Here is an 18,656-nt window from a genome sequence, read left to right as displayed (position 1 = left end):
AACAGACTAATGCACACATACACTCCCATGTATTCATTTACAGCAACAAAAAAGCATCCAGAGACACTTACAGACACACAAACTCATTCCCTGACTCATTTTCTTTTGCACAAGCTCAATAAGACTGCAGGACAGTGAATCCTATTAGATGTGAGAAAACAAAGAAGGGAACGGCTCATTGAGGAGGAAAAAACACACTCCTGCTCCCTCTCTTTTTGCATATTCCTTCATGATTTTTGGCAAGACCACTGGGAGATTGATGTGTCTGTCGTTTTCATACCTTCTGTGACTGCTCAGCGAGGCGCCGGGCTCCATGAAACTAGCCAAATTCCTAAATGATGAATGTACACTGGTGCATCCACTGGGAGAAGAACCGAATCTCATATCAGCCGAGAGGAGAGGTTGATATTGAAAATCATCTGGAATTTTGCCTGGCGCAATATTGGAAATCTTTATTCTAATTGCATGAATGAATTGAATGTGCTGTTCTGATAAATCCTCTCTGCCACCAAGGGAATTGTATAAATGAAGCATCACATATTCGTTTGTGTGTTCACTGCATGTGTGTGCGTTTGTCTGCCCGTAAGTCATTTTCACATTGCCTTGTGCTGTTTGTTGATTGCTTGTTTACTCAAGCAAAAACTCTGTTCACAATGTTAACATATCATATAAATGAAACTCTGACTAGATCTTCCACCCACATATTACTGCATATCAAATTGCCATCAGAGGAACATTTTTCAAAATATCAGTTACAATATGAAGGGGAGACAGCATATCAGTATAGAAAACCATTTTTATTTCTCATAAGGCTGTCCTGTAATGTACTTATATCTACTGGTGGATAACTGTATGTTTCTCCATTGTGACTACTACTTTCTCACTGTTCTTTTGAATAAATCATCTCTCTCTGGTGTGTGAGAGGGTGATCTACACAAGAAACACAGTCAAGCAGTCGCCCGTGAACACCGTCCACAACAGAAATAGACACTAACTGTCCGATTATGGTCCAAGTTTTTCTGCTGCTGTTTCATGTCCCTAATGTGTCTGAGTTGAAGGCTCAGGGGTTGTTGTTAGTGCTGCTTTCTTTTGTGAGGCAGTTCTATACAGTGTTTTCCTCATTTTTACAAGCATTTTCTGACTTAACCAAGGACATTGCTGAATGACAAAAGTGACCAATACTTATTTTTATGACTCTGTTGTGGCTTTTTCCAATGCAAGCATATAATGCTATACACACCATACTGGGACATCAGCCTCTGGATAAACTGTACTACTGTAGTCAGTGGCTGATCAATATTCCACCATGGGGCTCAAGCTCCTACTAGAGTCCTAAATATGTTTTTCAGCTTCTTGGATCTGTCACCTTATATGTCATGTATTTATATATGTATATATACACAAATTATCTTACATAACAAAGAAAAGAAGTGCTCATGAATTTACACCGGGCATGCCCTCGAATAAAAGTCAAAATGTCCATCACAAAGGAGGAAGGTGAGGCCGTGAGGACAGACCCTACAGCCTCTCAAAGATTTTTCATTAACTCAGTATAAGTGGTCTACTTCACTAAAAAAATCCAGCTTTTTTCAACAAAATCTCCTCCATGTAGTCCAAGGCCGTCCTGCTGGGGTAGCGGGTCACATACAAATGCCTTCCACACAGAAATAAAAGGGTAGCAATGTCATTTCCCTCCTTGCGCCCTCAGTTCTGTGTTCATGTTCAGGTCCATGTAAGCTCCTCAACTGGTTTACCTTCCGGTGGGAACGAGTATCTATCAAGTAATGTTAACAACCCCTAAATAACCCCTTCTAAGCTGTTTCAGTTTTAGAGGGGGGAACAGGTTGAGGGAAACAGAGAAAGAGTAGGTCGGAAACTGGCCACAGCTGTGCGGAAGAGGAGAGTCACCAACATGGGGCTCATTGATCAAACAGGGGATTAGTCTGGTTTCAAATCCTTGGCACCACGTGAGCAAAGCTGTTTTATCTGGGTGGATATCCTTTCTGTGGTCCCAGGTAATCCAGTCGGTAGCTGCGGATGTAATAGTTTTTGTCCGTTCAGTGGGAAGAGAAAGGGGGAAGAGGGGAAGAGCCTGGCACGCAGCTCTGCAATGGGAGCTCTCTGTTAGGTCCTGGGATGAATCTGGGGAGGAAAAGGAGAGGAGAGAAAACACACATACACTTAGATAGAACAAAGGCATACAAGTGTGCGAGGATTAGACCCTAAGGAATTGCTCCGTTTGCATGTTTCGAAAACAAGGGGGAGTCTTTTGAACTGTGGAGGCTTTGCACAGCTCTCACCTCCTGGTTCCTGCTGCTACTAAAAACAGACAGCTTATACGAGCAGAAGCAGCGCTGAAGTGTTCGGCATTTATAGGTATACTGGGATATATCACAAAAGATCTTTGTACAAAAAAAAAACCCTGGTGTGTTTCCATGCTGTGTATGTCTGCTTCATAAATGGAGTGGCGCATTTTTGACTCTAACTCAGATTGTTTTAGCCCCATCTCCTCCACCCCCAGCTTGCCCATCACCCCTCATTTGCGCTTTCATACCAAAGCCAGCCAATCACAGCTGAGGATTTTCCTCCAACCTGATAAAATTATTTTGGCACTGCTAAATGGGATCGGGCACCCGCTGTGGAGTCTGAGCTGTCTCTCCGTGACTCTGGTTCAGGGACTCTTATTCGGCCTCAGTTGCAGACCTGGACACATTTCAATAGCACATTGTGCAACCCTGAGACTGCTATTGAATATCTGTTTTCAGCATCCTGCTCAACCTGAAGCTCAATAAAAGCCATGTGCATGATTTAACAACATTTAAAGTAATTGAGTTATTTTCCCATTTAGCAAAAACCATGTAAATGTTTTCCAGATCACATCACATGTTTGTTATTTGCCGCTTTAAAGGAGACCTATTATGCTTTTCCACATTTTATGACTTATTTACAATGTTACAATGTTGGATATTCGTGTTAAACATGGCCAAAGCTTCAAATAATGAGGTTAAAGTATTTAAAAGAAATCCCTGTGGGCCAAAACCTCAGATTTCCTCCTGTTCTAAACACTGTTTTAAACAGCTTTTTCTACCAACGGCTCCGTTCTAGACACATGGAGCTAGACGGAGAGGTCCATATATGGTCATTTACTCCGCACAACAATGCTCATTCTGTCTGTATCACTCACTGGCAACAACAGCCTGGTAACATAACATGCTTCAGGTGTTGGCCAATCAGAAGACAGTAGGGGCCTCAAAGAGACAGGAGCATCTACAGCTTGTTTCGGACAGAGGCAGAAATGAAGGGACAGTATAAGATAGAAAATTATTTTTTTGAACTTTGAATCATGCAAAGCTGCCATAAGTCACAGAACAACAATATAGCACTGGAATTGCAGGATAATAGGTCTCCTTTAAGATTGTACAGTGAAAAAAGCCTGAAGTTCGCTGCACACTGTGGGGCCAATTAGAAATCCCATAATCCTATTCAATTAAAAAAATACAGCCATGACATTTCCAGCAGGCTTGGCAGGTGGTAGCCAGGTGTGTGGATTTGATTTGGGAGGGTGCTGCTTGGGACTCAGTGAGCTGTAGTACATGTGAGTCTCAGAGCACCAATGTGTTAGACGTGCTAGCAAGACAGCCTAATTATTTTATTTACCATTTTCTGTTAGTAGAATTGTGTGTACCTGCCCTACCCTATTCACCTACCGTATTGTGTGTAACATTGAAAGTCCAGGCAGGAAATCTATCGCAAGAACAACATAATGAATGTATAGTTCTTTGGAAGAAATTGGTATTCTCAGTATGGATATCATGGCAGAGACCGAAGATGATGTTGTTCTTGGAAGTGAGAAAAAGAGAGAGCAAATATCTATATATAATAATAGTGTTAGCAAAGTTGATGACTTGCTAGTTGTTGTCATCAGTAATGTAGTCATAACAAATGCACATGTACAGCTGTCACTGAATGTTAGGCGGGGCCAAATTGCTTTAAAGAGATAGGAGCTGAAACGGATTGTTTCCGACAGAGGATGAACTGAGGGTTGGATTAAGGGCCAGTATAAGATAAATATGGATTTTTTTTAACTGTGAATCATGCAAAGTTACGCTAGAGGATTCCCAGACTAGAAATATCGAGATGGAAATTAGTATAATAGGTTACCTTCAATAAAAATCTACTTTTTCAAGAATTTTCTTCAATCAAGTGTCAAGTGCAGCTCTGCCTTTTGTCATTCATCACACGGAGGAAATGTATTCAGTCCTGTTAGAGTGTATGTTAGTTAGCAGGACCCTTAGTATCTCAAAAATCTGCTAAAACATTTCAAAAAGATTTGATGTCTTTGCAAAGGAGTAAAGTCATAGGTCAAGGAACAGTATTCTTTTTAGGTGCAGAGCTGAGTCCAGGAGTATATCCAGGAAGTTTTACCATTTTCACAATTTTCACATGAACTTCTGTGTTTACTTAAAAAAATCTGGGAAATGTGCCCTCTAATTGTCCATTATCATTGGTATTCTAGATCAAGACCCAGATTTCCAGGAATTTCCTGGTACTAAAATAACAAATGTATATTTTTGACATATGCTCCCTTGCTGACTACATCATGCCTATTTATTTCTGTGTGCTCTAAATAGTTCTCAGATTTAACATGATGATTTCTCCTCCAGGTCTTGTGACGGGGTCTTTCTCTGTACAAATTTGGTAGTTTTTCCCCATGATCCTTAAACAAAGTAATAGTCCTGTCTTATCTTTCTAGCATTTGCATCTGTATCATCTAATGTACGACAGCATATCAAAATACTGGAGCAGAGAATGACCTCTGCCAGAACAAGAGCAGTAACAGGTTACACTTTACGACTCACTCTCTTTCTCAGGCCCAATCCACCAGAGATTTGTTAGTGGGAGAACAGCGGCTGTATGCAAATGCTGTCATTTCAACCCACATGTATATGTGTGTGACTAAAAGTGCCCTCTGTTCTTTTTTGTCCTCTGCCTCTTCAAATGAACAGTGCAGCAGGTAGCAGAGGATCGCTCAAGGATTTCCTGCCTATCCCATCTTTGCTGGCAACTAAGCTGTCTGCATTCTAATTTGCTGGCCGCATTAAATTGCAATTTACTCAGACTTCAGTTAGTAAAAGGAGCCAAGGACAATTGCCTTAGCAAAAGAATTGAATGCAAACACAGCCTACCCTTACCCCCTTTCTCATTTAGTGCTGAACAAATCAATCATGCCAGCTGAGAAACCTCTTCAAACAGCACTAAAGATCACCTTCTAAAAACAGAAGACTCCAGACAACAAAATACATCAAGATCCATTTAATGTGACATTGACAATGAAAAAAGCAAAGAAAATGGGTATGAATTAATCAGTAGCACTTGCAATGAACTCCTCCACCCTAAAGCTGTATAAAAATGTCATAAAGAAGACACTCCGTCCATTCTTGGCAGCTTGGACTGCATCTGTCAGCTTATAAAATCTATTTCTCTTAACCGCCACATTGTTTACCATTTGTGCATGCTTTTGTGTTTGTCTTCGTGATGACATTATACAGGACTGATGGAGGAGGAAACGTGTTGTCAAGCACAGAGGTGGAACAGACGATTTCTCTGTATGTGGCATGGCCGCTTGGAGTTCATTTTGATCAACTGCAGAGTGTGGTCTCCCGATTTGACAAATTAAATGGTGATGCATCTGCTGGCAGGTCACTTTTGGTTTGAAACTGTTGGGCTGCATCCTGTCACAGTGTGTTATTTTGCTTGAAAAAGTGCCCTCTGCTCCTTTTAATAAGGGACATGTCTATGTGTGAAAGATGTTGGTATATCCACTTGAGCTCAATGCTTTCTCATCTGAATAATTACATACTCCATAGTGGAAACGCTGTGGCCTTCTACACTTAAAACAACTACTGTACATGAGTAGTTATGTTGTAGTGTGAAATAACTAAAAAATCTATTAAAATTCATTGAATGCCTGATGAGGGTTGTATTTTGTATGTATAGCATTCCTGCCTTGATACTGATGACAAATTCATATTCAGTATAGCGCACTAACAGTGAGTTTATCGAATGAATGTAATTCTTTTCACCATCATCAAAAGCAGGGGAGAAGAACGAGTGGGAGAAAATATGTTTTCATTACAACCCCTCTCATTCTGCCTGTCTCTCTTAAGGTGTATAATTGTTTGAAGGGAGCAGAAATGGACTGATCTATTTAGCGAGTGGAGCGGGTAATGCAGATCTATGGTGGGCGAGTGTTTTGGAAGGTGCTCCCCAGCTTCGCTCTCACTGTGACTTCCACAAACAAAAGGGCCTGCCTTGTCTGCTGCTACAGAACAGGCAATGAAGGGCTCCCTCTCTGAAAGACATAAAGAAAGAAACATGGGTGTCAGGCACCGGCTTTGCTTGGCTTCTTGATTTTCATGCCAATTTTTATGAAAGATAGTGATGTCTGTGTGCGGGTGAACAACATATGTGTGTGTGCCTGCCTCATTGTGCTTCACTGACACTTTTCAGAGCAAAATGAAAACCTGCAGGTGAAATAAAGAGAGTGAGAATGAGAATTAAAAAAAAACAATGCTGCATTGTGGGTTTGCTGGCTTGTGACGGAACAAATACAAATGAGGCAATTTGGCCTGAGAGGCAAGTGAATGAGGAATGTTGATTAAAAAGGAGAGCAGAGTGCAGGATAAAAGGCCTTTCATGTAGCCTGTGGGCTATGCTGTGTGCAGATAGCTGCTTCAGCAAGACCCTCAGAGGGGGATCAGGATATCGAGTGCCCTCTGATAAGAAGCCACACAACAGAAAGGGAAGAGGCCTGCCCGGGGTTCTCGCGCACACATGTGAGCGTACACACAAACACAGACATATCAAAGACATCAAACATGTGCGTTCATACACAACCAAGAGCACACACACAGAGAAGCAAGTAGCATGTCACAGATTAGTGACTAATGGGATTGGCAGACCGGTGTAAGGCACTGTAATCAAACCCACACAGTGGCCGATAGCAAAAACAGGACATGGAACAAAGAGCAATGAAAGGAAGAGGGACTGATCCTGCCATTACACGCTGTTCACAGACAGCAGGGGTCTGCTAAGGGGTGGACCTGTTATCAACATACCACTTAATATATTTTAGTGCTGTATGTGCCACTGTTTATATAAAAAGGCAGCAACTTACTTTTTATGTATGCATGCACTGCTTGTGCTAGGTGATAAATATTTACAGTGGGTGGTGGTGCGTTCAGTATTTGTGTCACGCCTGCCTAATCATGCACAGCATGTAAACACACACTTGATTATTTCGCACTGAGTATTTAGGTTAATGAGAAGTCATTGAACATGAGTTGGTCCCACTCCTACCGCCCGACACTCAAGTGCATTACAGTGATGGGAGAGAGACGGGAAAACAAAAACAAAGAACAGCTTGAGAAAAAGACTAACCTTTACAGAAGCAAGAATGCAGCTCAATTTCTGTTGATGCATCCTCTGCATTTTGCTTCCGGAAGCTAAAAAGGGGAGTATGGCTGGGTGTTCTGTAAAGAGAGGGTCAAGAAAAAAGGACATGTGTGTATTGGGTAGAAAAGCAGCTTCAGGCCTGACCTTTTGGCCCTCTCCTCTTAAGGTTTTGATGATATTAGACTCCATTTGTGTGCAGACATGTACCATCTTGATTAATGTATCTTAAGAGAATAAAGAAAATAATTTGTCCCAAGTTATATAAAGACAATCGTGATTTCAAATTTACTTAAGTCAAATTGTGCAAAGGACTGAATTGAGAATTAGAGATGCATTCTTTAGAGTGAACCAAATACTACACCTTACCTTGACAGGATGGTAAGACCCCATTCGATCACCTTCTTTCTGAGAATTTTGGGCCTGTGGAGGCTGTGACGGAGCCCACTGAAAGCTTTATGTCTATCTGCTGGCATATACATCTGCAGAACAACCTTGGGAAGCCCCGTGTGGTCTAACCTTCACTGGCTGTTCCCTCTTTACCGACCATCACATTAGTCTCTGCTTCTATTCAAAGTCATTGTCACCAAGCACTAAGAAAAGACAGGGTTTGCTGATCGCGAGCAGGTGGGGGGACGAGTGAATTAAATGAATACAAATCGGGTGATCAACCTGTCACGGAGTGCTGGACTACTGGCTTCGAGGACTTAACTCTCCTCATTATTTTTGCATGCCGCATCAGTTTACAGAGCTGAAAGGCAGTGGAGAAGCAGAGCGGCCGTTAACTGTATCTCTGAGAGGAGTGTGGCCTGAGGCAGAGCCCACCTGTTTGTTTACTGCCTGCTTTATGTTTGTTCTTTACTACTATGGGCCTTTAGATAGGTTGCTTACACCGAACAGAATCCACCATGTTATACAAAGGGCACACATGTGCTGTGCTTTTCTCAGTAGTCTCATACAGTGGAATTTGTGCACATCCCTTTTAGCCGCAGGTTTGACACTGCATAATTGCTAAATGACAGATGATTAAAAATGAAGCGGCAGTTGAAAGAGAAGCTTTGTTAAAGTACTAAATCAAAGTATTCAAACATAGCTTCCTGGTATTTTAAGTTTTTCCTCATTTGAAGGTCAAGATGACAGGTTGAATAGTAAAGTGAAATCTGACAGGCATTTGGTCAAATACTGTGTGAATTTTCTTTTTTCAGTGGATATGTGGGCAAGTGTATGTACGTCTGGGTTAAATATGCATATACAGTACATACACTACAGGCATATGCATGTATTGTACATGTACGCGTGCATCATTGCAAGTGTAGGTCTGTACATGCAGGTAGATGCATTTGTGCTCAAGGGTGTGTGAATGCGTGTGAGTGCTCACTCTTGTGGTCTTGATTTTGTTCCCAGAGGAGCACATCCATCCAGAGTTGTCAGGCAGAGTCTTACACTCTTCTCCCTCCAGACATGGTTCCATCTCACACCACCATTTCCCGATTACAATGGACGCTGGGGAAGGTTAGCACAGATACCGTAACAAAGCAGGTTAGTTTATCATGCAGAGACATGTATGCACACAACATAGAGAGAATATAAACAGAAAAGAAAACGTAGAAGAATGTAATGAAAAGTAGCTAATTCAGCAGAAAAAAAATGTTAAGGGGTATAATTACAAATTTATCTTAAATGAACATTACAAAGAAATTACATAATGATAACATAAAATTAAAAGTTAAGGGAGTAACCTGAGTTTAAAATGTAGATACCCCACACAGATAGACACACTTGTGCACACGAACACAAGCACCCACACATTTTATTGTAAGAAGCAACGCCAGAGGAACACCCAGTCGAGACTCTAGATTAATGTTTTTCCTCTTCTTCGGCCTCAGAGCAATTGTATCGTTGCTGCATGGGTACTTTTGTTGTTGACAATAATGTCTTATACCAACAGAAATTAATCATTCTTTTGTTTGGATATAGCTACATTGCATGTAAGGGAGCAATCTCATTTTTAATCAAAACTAATTGCCTCTCATTAACATCGACTGAATTCTTCCTCCAGCTATCTGACAAAAACAAATATGTTCTCATCAAGATCTCCCTCCCTCCCTTCCTCTTCATCTACACATGTTTCTGGGTGTGCAGTTTGTGTGTGTGCGTGTGTAAGTGTATAAGTGTTTGTAAAAAAAAAAGAAACTAAACAAAACATTTTTATGTGTTAGACGATACCCAAAAACACCTTTCATGATGTGCATAAGAATAAATCTTCCATAAGTCATGTGCACATGAAATTTACTTATTAATTTACCACAGCCCGTATATTTTTATCTTTTTGTTAAATCCAGACGTCTCGCAGTGGAAATCTCTCTTTGAATGAAATCATAGCACACAAATCTAAACCATTTTCTCAAAGTCAAGTTCTGATTCATTTATTAACCATGATGTGTGAAGAGCTTCTTTGCAGTCCTCTGTATGATGTTTCTGACAGCAGACGTTAAAAGTTCAAAGCAGTTTTTTAGATGAGAAGTCATCTTTTCCCCGAGCACAATTTTTTTCAGCACGTAGTATGTTGCCTTAAAATTTGCAGTTTATATCCCCAAAGACCAACTTTCCTTTTATCACGTTGACATAAAGTGGATGTGAAGGTCAAATGACCGAGTGAATACAATGAGTTAAACCAGAATCATTTCATTTTCCAGACCCATTTTTGGAACCATTTGGAAAAATATTTCTTTCCCCTCCAGCCTGTGTTGCCAAGGTTACAGGCCAACCACCAATCAATTGTGAGTATGAGCAACTCCAACTGATGAAAGAAGACGGTTAAAGTGCAGTTCCTCACAGTACAGAGCGTGCTACGGTTCTGTGTGAATGGACACACACAAACATATATACCAGAAAAAGACTGGTCACAGAGTAACACCCCACTGCTGTTCGGTGAACTTGGCTGCTTTTCCTGGCTTCCTCCTTCACTTTTCCCTCCATGAGCCCTGAGGATACTCAACGGCAGAATGAGAGCATCCACTAACAGACTGTGAACCTGCCCTTTGGCTTTCCCTATGGCTGTTTACCTTATCCACTAATTACCACATGTTGGTCCATCATCCACTGTACTCCCTCTGTCTTGCTTTTTCTCCCTCCGTCTTGGGCTAAACATGCATTTCACATCATTAATCATGTTTACATTCAGCTGTGTTTTAGGCGCAACACCATAACTATGCAGGAAGTCCTCGTTAAGAGGCAAATTATGACTAGGCGTGCGGAGATGTGTTTAATCAGTTCTACTGAGTGATGTGATGTGCCAAGACACCACCGATCTGTTTAGCCCCTTCTTCTCGTTATATAGAGAGAGGGGGAACGGAGGAGTTGTTGTTTATTATACCACCAACCGAGGAGGATTTATATTCAACAATGTGAATGCAGAATCCACTTGAAATTGAAAACGGTGAAATTATACCTGCAAAGCAAAAATCGATTCCTTGAAAAGAACCAGAGAAAAAGCAGGGAAAGAGAAACCTAAAGGAAGCAATAACGAGGCAGGAGATTAAAATGCTGCCTCACGCTAGCTACTAAAACACGAAAGCCGCTTTGCATGAAAGTTGAAAGATATTGACTGTACTTCCCACAGCTGAATTCACCTTACCCTAGATTAGCATAGATCATTTATAAAATAGGGAGGTTTTTCATACTATTATTTCTTGCCTCCATTACTTATTTCTATGATGACCAATTTATGAGTCAGAATACCAACTGGTTGTCCTATAGTCCACTCCTCAACATGGATTATTGTAATATGGTTCTGTGGTTTATTATGGCCACTCAAATATGTTGGTGTATTTCCCATGTTGTTAGCATTGTTTCAATGTTTATGAATCTTATTTAAGCCAATAGCTCTAGACGGCAGCATTGTTGCTCAGTAGTTAGTGCTAAGAACAGTGTGTTGTTTAATCAAATCAGGAAAAATCCTCATCATCTGATGTTCTGTGTTAAAATCTGGGGTTTTCCTTCAAGCTCTCTGCTGTATCAAACTTATGGAAATCCTGCGTGAAAGGATCCTCATTCACTCATGAGATTGGAGATTAAGCATAATAAAACAGATCTAAAGTCCCCCTAATAATAATAATAATAATAATAATGTTTTCGCTTACTTAACTTGCTTCACTATGCAGAAGGATGTAGACACTAAAATGTGCTTTTCAGTGAAGTGGGAGATGTCTTGTGTCTAGTAATTAAATAAGTTAAGCAAATGCATATTCCTGGATTTTTTTATGCAAGAGAAAAATAATAAATTCAAACATGAAAATTAACATGTTTGACCTAATTTGCTGTATTATTGAATAAATACATATATAGCATAACATTTTATATACCTTAAAATATGTCTAACTTAACAATGGTAGCATACATCACCACATGATGCATGTTACATCAATAAAGTTGCATGCTTTTTGCTGCTCTACATGTCTGCATGTGTCAAAAACAGTTAGAATCAGCATTACTTGACTGGGTTTTGTTGTTTTAAGATAAGATATGATAAGATGTACTTTTTTGTCCCTGAAGGGAAATTTGTTTTGGACTCTGTCCATTCTGCAGCTTTACAAAGACAACAAAATACAGAAATAAACATCTCTCAACACATACTCTCATGCAACACAACACATGCTTTCATATACATTAGACAGGTACCAATATAGTAAGCACATTAACTCCTTCCTCCAAGGGCAGTTTTGATTGAACATCCCTGTCGGCAGCATTCCCCACAAAAGTAGCACAACCCTTGCACAATGGGATATCGCACATCCCTACATAGCCTACATTTTTCACAAATGACACATTTCAAAAAAACTATGCAATACACAATGACATATTGAACAATCTAACAACCCATGTATTGCATCACTAACATACTGCATAAACCCAATAGCCTACTTATTGCACAGTTACATAGTGCACAACCCAGCTGGCCTACATGTTAGTGTTGATAAGCTTAATGGACATAGGCACAAATGAGTGTTTATGTCTGTTTAGCCTGCATTTAGGAACCCTGAATCTTCTTCCAGAGGGTAAAAGCTGAAATTCTGAAATCGGAAACTATTTTTTGTGCCTGTCTGATAACCGACTGCTCATAAATTGTCTGGAGGGGCAGATGGTGACCCCCATAATCTTCATAACTGTCTGTACCTGACATGCGATCTGTGATTTGGACTGTACTGTCAGGTTACCATACCAGGCTGTGATACCATATCTTAGAATACTCTCTAGTATTGCATGATAAAACAACAACATAAATTTTAGTTTGACTCCATACACTCTAAGTCTTCGTAAAAAAATGCATTCTTGTTGAAGTGTGGAGCAGAGAGTATTCAGCTAAGTTTTGTGTTGCTTGCATGGTTACATGGTACTAATGTTTTGCTGTTTCCTGTTGCTCTGCGTGTCTTGTGTCTTGAGAATGTTTATTGTGTTGCTGTGGCTGTCTTGTCTGTAAGTTTTAACCATCACCTCATTAGTTTCGAAACATCTCGCCAAAGGACTGCAGTTGAAAATTAGCCAGGCAGCCAACAATGACAAATTTACAGAAATGTTGATTAATGTGCGTTGTCCTTATGAATAAATAAATGAAATAAAATGAGGCTGTGCTTATGTAGCCTTCATAACTCTTTAGTTTGAAAGTAAAATATCCAACTAGAGAGAGCGCTACCTCTTTATTGTCTGCATATTATGCCCACAAGATCAAAGACAGATTACCAGGGTCTTGACAAATTGCACTGTTATCCAGAAATTGTAAACTAGAGCAGGGTTACAGGTCTGTGTTCAAAGAGAAAAAAAAAAGTTTTTAACATTTTTCCACTGCTCAGGCCAGATGATGCAGATGATTTACCATCTTAAATAATTGTACCCCAATTAATATCTTGACTGCCCCCCATCTTGTACTAAAAGGAGAGTAAAACTTTAATGAGCAGTGAGCAGTATGAAATACATCTTGTACATATTCATGTTCAAATTTGATCTTTACCTTAAATATCTATTTTAGACAGTCTATGTGCAAGACTGCAGGTCCAGTTCATCTAAGAAAACTTGACAACATACTGTTAATGACTTGTCGGGTCTGATGGCCGTGAGGTTAAAAAACAGACAGAGTCGAGCCTAATGTGAACACACAGACTTCATGTCCATGGCTGTACACAGGCCAGGACATCTGGCTCTGACCTTGACCACTGGAGAAGAGCCATCTCTGGGCCGGGATCCATGCATCACTCTCTGGTGACCACTGACCTCCAACAGTCGTTTTACTTTTACTACTCCCAGTGCAACCGTCAGCATAGAGGGTATAACCTTTGTTCTAACATCAGCAAACTTTACCCCTCCCCTGTGTCCGCTGAGGAGTGCAAGACAACTGACCACAGTCCCAACTACCCCTTTTGGGCCGACTATTTTCAGATCCATCTGTTTACAAGCTGAAAGCCTTCAATGTGATTTAAGGCACCAACACCAATTAACACGATCCTCTCATGCCACCATAAAGTTGCTGCTGTATTACTGTCAAAGATGACAGATGGGCTTGGAATAATCCGCAAACAAGGACTGAAAGAGTGTTTGATTCAAGATGTTAACCATGTAGCAGGCTGGAGTCTTTAGCTTTGATGGACAAACAACCGAAAGTGAGGCTTGAATTGATTGAAAAACATGAAGCGCTGGACCTTTTACAAGTGCATCTGTCAGATCACTGGTGAGCGGGCCCTATGATGGATTGAACTCACTGACACGTCCCTGCCAGGTAGCAGAATGTTTGAACACCTAGACGGATGAGGAAGAGAATTGATTTCTGTCTGTGTCAAAATGTGAATACGTGTCTATGGGCTCAATGAATAGTTAATGTTTTTTAACTTGGAGCGGCCTGCACTGCCCCCCGCGGACTTGAATTAATCATAGCAAAATGATGGCTTCCAGTGATGTCAACCATAGTGTCTGTTTTTTGGTGAGTCACTTAAATCAGTCGCTTTCAGTCACGATCTGGACCAGAAAGCAATTAGACTTTATATTCTTGTGCCTTTTTATTGGGTTAAATTTACAGTTTGGGGTGCCGGATTGATGCTTTCCCACGAGATGATGGTAAGCAAAAAGTCTCGCCTTTCTTTCACTTTCTATCTTTCAGTGACTTATTCAGGTAATCTAAATCTAAAACCAGAAAGTCCTTTGTTTCTTACCAAATCAGTTTACGTCAGTGCTCTGCAATTGCCCTGAATACTCAGTTAATAACTAAACAAACGGCCAATCATTCAAAAAAAATCCATCTTAATGAGACAGAGGTATCAGTTCAAGAATTGTGCAACAGCAGTGAAGTATTCAAAGGGTCACAGGAGCATGAAGCAAATGAAGCAAGTGTATAATTACAGCAGGAATGAGACTTGGACCCCTGAACCCGAGGTCAGCTTCAGAGAGTCATTATTCTGCATTAATCTTTGCCACTCTCAGAAAAGAGGGAGCTGAGGTTTGATTAGCCATTCAGAAAATATCGTTTGGCTGCCTAATCACACATCTTTTCTGAATTTCTGAATTTGTAATAGACACCCCGGCACCCGCAGACTTGAAGAAGAATTCCTGTGTTTTCGTTTGATTGCTTTCAGAATGGTGTTTGAATTCAAATTAATTCTTAGAAATGCCACAGAAAGGTTTTCCTACTTTACATGACCTCAGATTCATACAGGTAACGCTGGAATTTACACTTACACATACATACAGCGACATATATCAGAAGTAATGCAAAACATTGGCACTGATGGTGGAAATTACAATGACTAAAAATACATATGAGGTAATTTCTGCTAATATTCTTACATTTAAACTATATAGTTTTTAAAAGTTTAATTCTATGTTATAATTCCCTTTTGAATGTGTCTGTGCATTTTTGAGCATCAATGAGTGAGTGTAACTTTGTGCCTGTAGAGTTGGTGTGCGTCTGTATGTAGGTGCGTACGTGCGTGCCTATTAATGGATGAACAATGACTCCTTTATGTGGGTACAAAACAGATTTGCAAAAATGCATCTCCCACACAGCCTTGTGTTTCTTTTCTTCTCTCTCTGCACATTATGATGTAGAGAGGGAGCGGGAACAAAAAACAAAACTAAGGAGACCTTCCAATTCCAGTTGAGGGTCAGATCCTCTCCAGGAAGAGTTCAGGTTGAGAGTCTAATCACATTGTCAATGCTGTGGGAGCTCAGTGGGATGTGATAAAGATGGAGGAGATAACCTGCTTCACAATCATTATCTTCAGCGTCTTCAAAGATACAAACATCTTTTGGACCCAGGAGAATTTCACAGTTAGTCTTTCCTTATGTCTGCCTGTGTGTGCGTGTGTGTGGTTGTTTGTTAGTACGAGAAAGGAGTTTTGTATTGTACAGTATAATGTGCTCCTTCTCTCTATCCCCTCAGGCAACATTTGCAGCAGGTATGAGTCTTGCCAACCACAGTAGCATAGAACAATATGAGAGCCAAACTGCGGGGGGGCAGAGATTTTATAATGGGAGGATTAGATGTTCGCTTGGCTGTTCTTGGGTGTCATCAGTTTGGACTTTGCTATCCATGCAAACAAGCAATAAATAAGCTCTCTGAGATCAGATATGCAAAACACATGTAAGGTAAAGGTTTGCCATTAAGGAGGTGTTTTGTTTGATAAACTACATTCCTATGTAATGAGACAAACAGTTTAAAGGACTGTGTAATCTGTGCATCTACTTGACCAATGATGTATGTGGATGTACTGCGGCACTTCTTGTCCCTCCCCTCAAGTAGCGTCCATGTGCGTTTCCCTCCTGGATGTATCTCAAATGTACCATGACAACCTGTCATGCTCGGCTATACGCGCCTGCAGCCAAACAGAAGGGTTCATTCCCCACCAGTAATCAGCAGTGAGTGAGCATCTGAGTGCATCTCTTGTTGAAAGAGTTTACCGTACAGCAGCACATGATAACACAAAGTGGTGGCATGTGTGCATATTAGGGCATCTACATGCATGTGTTAAATAAATTAGTGTATATGTATGTGGCGGTGTGTGTACAGCCATACTATAGGGGCTTACATGCCTCCTACACTGGGATAAAGGCAGTGGCGCAGTGATGAGCGCCAGATCTCAGTGCATGTGATTGGCCTGGCAAGGTTGGAGAGATATGAGCGTTTGACTTGTTAAAAGGGATGTTCTTCACCAAGAGGCTTGTTGGCCTTGACGTAACTGGGACATAGTTCTCCTTGTCAGAGTTAATCATCAATTCCCACTACAGGGATAATCTGACAGAAGGACCCCCGCTGAGCATGACACATAAGCTGTTGTCACATCCCCCTATATAACTAATAACAACCCAATCAGTTATCAATAGCTGAAATGCTGAAAGAACCCCATTTGGCTTTATTCATGAGGCAGTAAACACTCAACAATGGGACTGATCTTCACTTTGTGCTTTGATGTTAAATTTTGATGCTAATGTCCAATAATACAGCACATCAGGGAGGCTGCCTGTTTCTGAAAATTTGGCCAAAGATAAAGGAGTGTTCATTCCTCCAGGCTCTGTATGTGTGTCCAAACCAAATGACCTCTGAAATATATACTTTTGATTTGTTCTATCAGAGCGTTGCTTATTTATTATTTTCTTTTTGTGGAACATAACCTGTGTACGGTACAGTGGCGGCAGTTGTCCCCCAGGGGGTGGCGAGATGAGCTGGGCTCGTTCCTCATCTGGACGGAACATTAATAACGCCGGGACCTGGGGAGAAAGCTCCATCTGGGCCAGGCCGGTGCGCTGCTGAGGGGACAGACCACTGACTCCACAAGTCTATAATCCCTCACATAGTGCAACGGCTGCCTGCGGGGCCCAGTTGACAAACACGTGCAACATTCAGGTATAGCTTTCCTAGATCATCTAAACCCTTGAACGGAGTGCCTCCCTCCTGTGTCCATTTATTTCCACACTTACAAAAAAAGATGCTTTAATTAAATGCCGTGTTTGCAATGCCTGACACTTCCGACTACAAATTAGCTCTTATGAATAATCACATAATTATTTGGTCTGCCCTTCAGCCCTTATCCCGTGGTGGTTTCAGTGTTAAATAAATAAACAGCCTGATTCACTTTCAAGCAGGTGAAAATTATCCAAGAGCAGAGGCAAAGGCCCCAACTAAAGGAAATAAAACTATTAAGGGGTCAGGTAAACCCTTTCACTGTGGTGCAGTGGTGCTCAATACTGTAGCTTGCTGCTCAGTGACTTGTCATTTCCATTTTTAACACCACTCCCTCTCTAAGTGCTTGTTGATCAATACACTAACAGCAAGGACTCTCTCACTCTTGGGAGCCTGAAGCACAGAGGCATAAAGTGTTAATGACATCTCCACCTCCATTCCTCAGTCGGTAGTTTTTGATTTGTGAATCTTTGTCCAACTTCTACTGGCAACTTCTTTGGATTTCCTTCCGGAGGAGACAGGGGGTGTCTCTCTGTACAAGGACAACACAGTCCGCTAAAAAAAAAGTTGCATCTCAAGGTCAGAGCTCTGTATATGTTTCATTCAGGTGATGCCTCCAACCACAAGGCAAACACATCACTTTCCTGAACAAAATGTCTCAAGGACTAAAAATTCAGCAGTTTTATATATTTAAAAGTTTTATGTGGGTGTGGGTAATTTTTCATCAAACCACGAGAGAGTTCTTTTTTGTTGTCCTTGGCTCATATCTAATTCATGTTCTAGGATCTTCTTGAGTGTCAGCTGTGGCTAACCAACCCTGTGAAGCCCACTGAGTGAGCCTGTCTGGCCCTTCATGTTAACATCCCTCATAATGCAGATTTTTTGGTGTCATTTCTTTGTGAGAGGGCCGTCAGAGAGATGACTTTGATCTCTACTGAAGATGGGCGTGAAGAAAGATCAAGACTGAGGAGCAATAAATGAGCTCTGTGGAGTGAAGGGGGCATCGCAGTTCTGTCTCAGTAGACTTGCGACATCCTGTCGACTTTTTTTCCCCATGGAGCTGCCTCTGCCTGATTGTTTTTCTCAGCTAAGGTAATTCAGGTGCACTAGCCTGGAGCTTCCCTGACTGTTTATTAGTTATTCATTTCCATCAGCCTGAGCTGCCTTAGGCGATGTCATCTGCAACGTGTTCCCTATTCAGGTGTTCAACAGCCCAATTGGATCATCCTTTATCTCCCATGATGCCCAACAGCACAGCACT

General features: G+C 41.0%; 1 protein-coding gene across 8 annotated transcripts in view; it reads right to left on the bottom strand.

The window, feature by feature from the left end:
• Positions 1-778: 778 nt before the first annotated feature.
• The window catches only part of LOC119886526 (chemokine-like protein TAFA-1), a 131,216-nt gene continuing 113,338 nt past the window's right edge, over positions 779-18,656 (bottom strand). For 3 of the 8 annotated variants that reach the window (XM_038697322.1, XM_038697326.1, XM_038697324.1), the window contains 2 exons: positions 8,831-8,955; positions 5,299-6,352 (listed from right to left, as the gene is read on the bottom strand). In XM_038697322.1, coding sequence (XP_038553250.1) covers positions 6,323-6,352; positions 8,831-8,955 — 155 coding nt within the window. In that variant the 3' untranslated portion in view covers positions 5,299-6,322. Of the gene's footprint in view, positions 2,143-5,298; positions 6,353-6,477; positions 6,525-7,440; positions 7,533-8,830; positions 8,956-18,656 lie in introns of those variants that run through there. The other 5 variants (XR_005441499.1, XR_005441502.1, XR_005441500.1 and 2 more) reach the window with 4 other exon arrangements.

The sequence above is a fragment of the Micropterus salmoides genome, unplaced genomic scaffold (genome assembly GCF_014851395.1).
Source record: "Micropterus salmoides isolate LMB-PRFRI ecotype aquatic unplaced genomic scaffold, ASM1485139v1 Ms_hic_scaffold_4, whole genome shotgun sequence".
Taxonomy (NCBI): domain Eukaryota; kingdom Metazoa; phylum Chordata; class Actinopteri; order Centrarchiformes; family Centrarchidae; genus Micropterus; species Micropterus salmoides.
The sequence above is the reverse complement of the archived record's forward strand: the minus strand, read 5'-3'. Positions and strand labels throughout refer to the sequence as shown.